At 39.8% G+C, this 4,693-nt stretch overlaps 1 protein-coding gene and 1 long non-coding RNA gene across 2 annotated transcripts in view; both read right to left on the bottom strand.

The window, feature by feature from the left end:
* Positions 1–3,652, bottom strand: part of LOC106814935 (xaa-Pro dipeptidase-like) — a 15,710-nt gene extending 12,058 nt beyond the window's left edge. The window contains exon 1 of the mRNA XM_014819316.1: positions 3,515–3,652. Coding sequence (XP_014674802.1) covers positions 3,515–3,621 — 107 coding nt within the window. The 5' untranslated portion in view covers positions 3,622–3,652. The remainder of the gene's footprint in view (positions 1–3,514) is intronic.
* On the bottom strand, positions 1,358–3,034 carry LOC106814938. The gene is made up of 3 exons (XR_001394682.1): positions 2,318–3,034; positions 1,959–2,233; positions 1,358–1,830 (listed from the first exon to the last, which is right to left on the bottom strand). It is a non-coding gene; the product is annotated as an uncharacterized LOC106814938 (long non-coding RNA).
* Positions 3,653–4,693: the final 1,041 nt, after the last annotated feature.

The following is a 4,693-nucleotide window of genomic DNA, read 5'->3' as shown; positions in this document are numbered from 1 at the left end:
TATAGTAGATATTGTACATACTAGTATATTATATAGTAATAACTGTGAACAAGTAACTATAGTACATATAATATATAGTAAATATAGTAGATATTGTACATACTAGTATATTATATAGTAATAACTGTGAACAAGTAACTATAACTGTAAACAAGTAGGCCTAACTAACTGTGAACAAGCAAAATGTACACACAAGACCATAATATAGACAGAATGATAGATAATATTTAAGAGCAAACCATAACTAAATGTGAACAATTAACTACAGCTGTGAACAAGTATAGACCTAACTATAACCGAACAAGCCAAATGTACACACAATACCATAATATAGGCAGAATGATAGCTAATATAACATACTATAATAACATAATATAACATAATATAACATAATAGCAAGCCATAACTAACTGTGTAACTATAACTGTAAACAAGCCAAATGTACACACAAGACCATAATATAGACAGAATGATAGATAATATTTAAGAGCAAGCCATAACTAAATGTGAACAATTAACTATAGCTGTGAACAAGTATAGACCTAACTAACTGTGAACATATAATATATAGTAAATATAGTAGATATAGTACATACTAGTATATATATCAGGAGATATATAGTAAATATAAGGACACTTGAAGGCCTGCTAACTGTGAACAAGTAACTATAGTACATATAATATATAGTAAATATAGTAGATATTGTATATACTAGTATATATATAGTAAATATAAGTACACTTGAAGCCCTGCTAACTGTGAACAAGTAAATAAAGCTGTGAACAAGTAACCATAACTGTGAACAAGTAGGCCTAACTATAACTGTGAACAAGCCAAATGTACACACAAGACCATAATATAAGCAGAATGATAGATAATATTTAAGAGCAAGCGCGATACCTTTACAGTATATAGTTTACAGTCATATGCACCCCCCCCATACATTACGTGTCCAATCCACAGATGACGTTTGAGGTCGACAATGATTTCAGTTGGTTAGGATAACCGTTATACGTATAGTTATAATTTTACTTACACTTATACTTATAATTATATACTCATACCTATGGCTATATACATATATGCCAGGAGTACATAATAGGGGATAATAATCCCTATTATCTACTCCTGATATATGCTCATACTTATGGCTATATACATATATGCTCATACTTATGGCTATATACATATATACTTATACTTATGGCTATATATATATATATATATTTGTGTTCCTGGCAAAACGTGTTGGCTGTTTAATATGAGCAGCAGCCCAACACGTAACAATACATACATAAGTTTAATTAGGAGTCAAGAGAAACCTCGTGGCCAAAACACGTAAACTCGCAGCCGACTGGCCGTCATGTCCTAACCCATCAGCAGCAGCAGTTTAATTATCACGTACGATATCTTACGTGAGGCTAAACACTTCATTTATCTGCCCGTATATCGTGGTTCTCGTTCCGCTATAGCGACTGCGAAGCCACTCGAAACACTCACCCAGAATAAGCGTTTTCTGTGAAATCATGCGTGTGCGTGCATGCGTACCTTCGTGCAAGTGCAAGTGCAAACGCGCGTGTATATGTTGTGATAGATGGTACTGGTACCTAGACGTTACAGATGACCAGAAGCCGTAACACAGCGAAATGTTTATTTAACCTATAGCCTACAATAATCATTGTTACCCCCCAGTATCTGATTTATATTTATATTTATATTTTGACATTTATTTTCGCTTTAAAAAGTTTACATGGTTACATAAATGTCACGATTTTTTAAATAAATCTGTCTTCTACTTTCTCCAGTCGTAGATGGTGGTTGCAAGATAACTGGAAGTAAGGTTATAAAACAGGTTTTGACTATGTATTTAGTATCAGACAATACAAAGTAATTTGTAATAAACAGCGTATTAAACCGTGACATGAGATGTGTTCTCAGGCTGGGTACTATGACTCACATTGGTGCGACAGCGGGCAGGGTAGCAAAGTGGATTCCACGAGTCCGAAGTAATTCAATCTTCCAGGATCTGCCGTCTACATGGACCGATGACGTCACGATGACGTATATCCTTTGCGGTGGCTGTGGTTTACCTGAATAAAATAACATGTACAGCAAAGAAGCTTATATATTCTGTCGTATATATGGCACATACCGTGGACAATCGCGCATACGCACACGTTCACGCGCACAAGTGCTCACTCACATACACGAAAGAACAGCACACGCACGCACCTGCACACACTCGCACGCGCACGCACACACACAAGCACGCGCACTCACCTGCACACACAAGCACGCGCACGCACACGCACGCACCTGCACACACTCGCACGCGCACGCACACACACAAGCACGCGCACATGACCCGGCCATGTGATGTATTCTCCGATTTATCTGGTTTTTGGATCGTACCTGCAGAAAGACAAGTTTCTCTGGTTAACATTGTGTACAGTTTGCAATGCAACTGGAGAATAAAGTTTCCACATTAAACCAGCTTACATTAGGTTTTTCAAACCTTGCATAAGAAATTCAAATATGAACATTCAAATGAGCAATAGTTGTTTGTTATTTGTTAATTTACTTGTTAATTGGTTAAGGTTATGGTTAGTGTTAGGGTTAGGTTGTAGGTTATGTACAGATTAAATAGACCATAGTACATGCTATTCATTATTTAGAGCAACAATAATCACATTTCTCCTTTTATTGGCATTGCAAATATATACACTGAGCAATTTACGCCACTGGCATTGCAAATAGATTATTATTGCACGATATTTTACTGGCTCAAAATTGTAACCTTTCAGAAGAATGCAATGGGCAGGGTTACGTACCTCGTAACACGTTCCATCCCACTATCGCCTTGCTCTGGTGGTTGCCATGGCGACTGCGATGCCGCTCGGAACGCTGACCCGGAACGAGCGTTTACGGTTTTTCTGACGGTTATGTGTGCGGTCGTGGAAGTTGTGCGTGCGTGCGTGCATATGTGGGTGCGTACATGCTCGCATGTGTGTGTGCGTGCGTGCATATGTGGGTGCGTACATGCTTGCATGTGTGTGTGCGTGCGTGCTCTGGTACTATCTAATATGCCGAACCGTACCTCCCCTACTCCACTAACGAGTCTAGGGAGTCGCCTACGCCTACTCCCTAACCCGAACCCTAATCCTAACCCTAATCCTAACCCTAACCATATCAAATAGTGACCAGGGTACATTCTGGTATACCGGACCGTACCCAGGGTACGTTCCGGGAGTACCCTGGGGGACATAGACCCTATGAGCAATACGCAACAACCTAAAACTACCTCGGGTACATATCTGTAGTCTGTAGACTGTAGTACCTGATACGACAACGACCCCATATACTTAGCTACTACTAGTACTAGGCTTAGTAGCTCTAGGGCCCTATAGCCCGCGGATCGCTGCCGCAGCGATCCGCGGGCTATAGTACTCGAGCTATAGGCTTAGCCGCTTAGTACAGATCTGCAACACAAAAATACATTATACGATGTATTACCGTTGGCAAAGCCTTTCCCTGTTCAACTTGTGTAAATTCATGGAGACATACAGCGTGTCCTCCCCTAGGCAGAAGCTAGGAGCAGCTCTCATCGCCGAACCAGCCATGATGTCGCTGCAAGATTACTGCAGTCGCACCCAAAGTACAAAATTGGGTCCCAAACTTGGAATTTGCACAATCGTGCAGCGCCGCAGAGCGGTACGTTTTGGAACAAGAGTTTCGCGTGTGCATGCGTCAAAGGCATCATGACATAATATGTAAACAAACGTTAACCTTCATTAACAATAATATAAATATAATAATAATAATGAATATATGATGATATCAATTCGTCAAATGACAAACTTGTTATTCGACTCAAATCACTGACAAATGGTCGCAGGGACGTGTAGATTTTAAGATAAAAAAGCGCGATTAAAAACCACTGTTCTGATTGACTGGATTAAAATAGATTTTAAGCGCGATTAAAATAGGTAGGTTTTGTGTGTGTGTGTGTGTGTGTGTGTGTGTGTGTGTGTGTGTGTGTGTGTGTGTGTGTGCGCGTGTGTGTGTGTGTGATTATTTGCGTTACTCAGCTATAGGCGCGTATTCTATTCATGAAAGAGCAATGCAATGAATCACAACTAAACCATGCGCGTGCTGCTATGTAAACATATTTGTATGTAGGCAATGTGCACAGTATAAATCTATTATTATTATTATTATTATGCGTGTGCGTGTGTCAGTTCTATATAGACGTTATGCTATCTGTTTTATTGTAAATATTCAAACAGATTACCCAAACCCTCTCCCCCACACACACATACACACACACACACACACCACAACACACACACACACACACACACACACACCACACCACAACACGCTCACACACACATAAACACTACCTCCATTGTAATCGCGCCTTAAAAATCTGTTTTAGAGCACGATTGAAACTTCACGTCAATCAGAACAGTGCGGGGGCCGTTTTTAATCGGCGTTTAAAATCTATTAAAAACCACTGTTCTGATTGCTGGATTCAATCACACTAAAATAATTTTTAAGCGCGATTTAAAATAGGTAGGTTTTTGGCGGTAATTGCCTTTCATACCTGCCTGCCTGCCCATGACTCGCTGCGATTCATGGTTGACTATGAATTACACACACGAGGCTTCACGCGACAGCGGGCACACGGGC

This window comes from Priapulus caudatus, unplaced genomic scaffold (assembly GCF_000485595.1).
Source record: "Priapulus caudatus unplaced genomic scaffold, Priapulus_caudatus-5.0.1 Scaffold1008, whole genome shotgun sequence".
In the NCBI taxonomy this organism is placed as follows: domain Eukaryota; kingdom Metazoa; phylum Priapulida; class Priapulimorpha; order Priapulimorphida; family Priapulidae; genus Priapulus; species Priapulus caudatus.
Note: the sequence above shows the minus strand (reverse complement) of the source record. Positions and strands in the feature narration are given on the sequence as shown.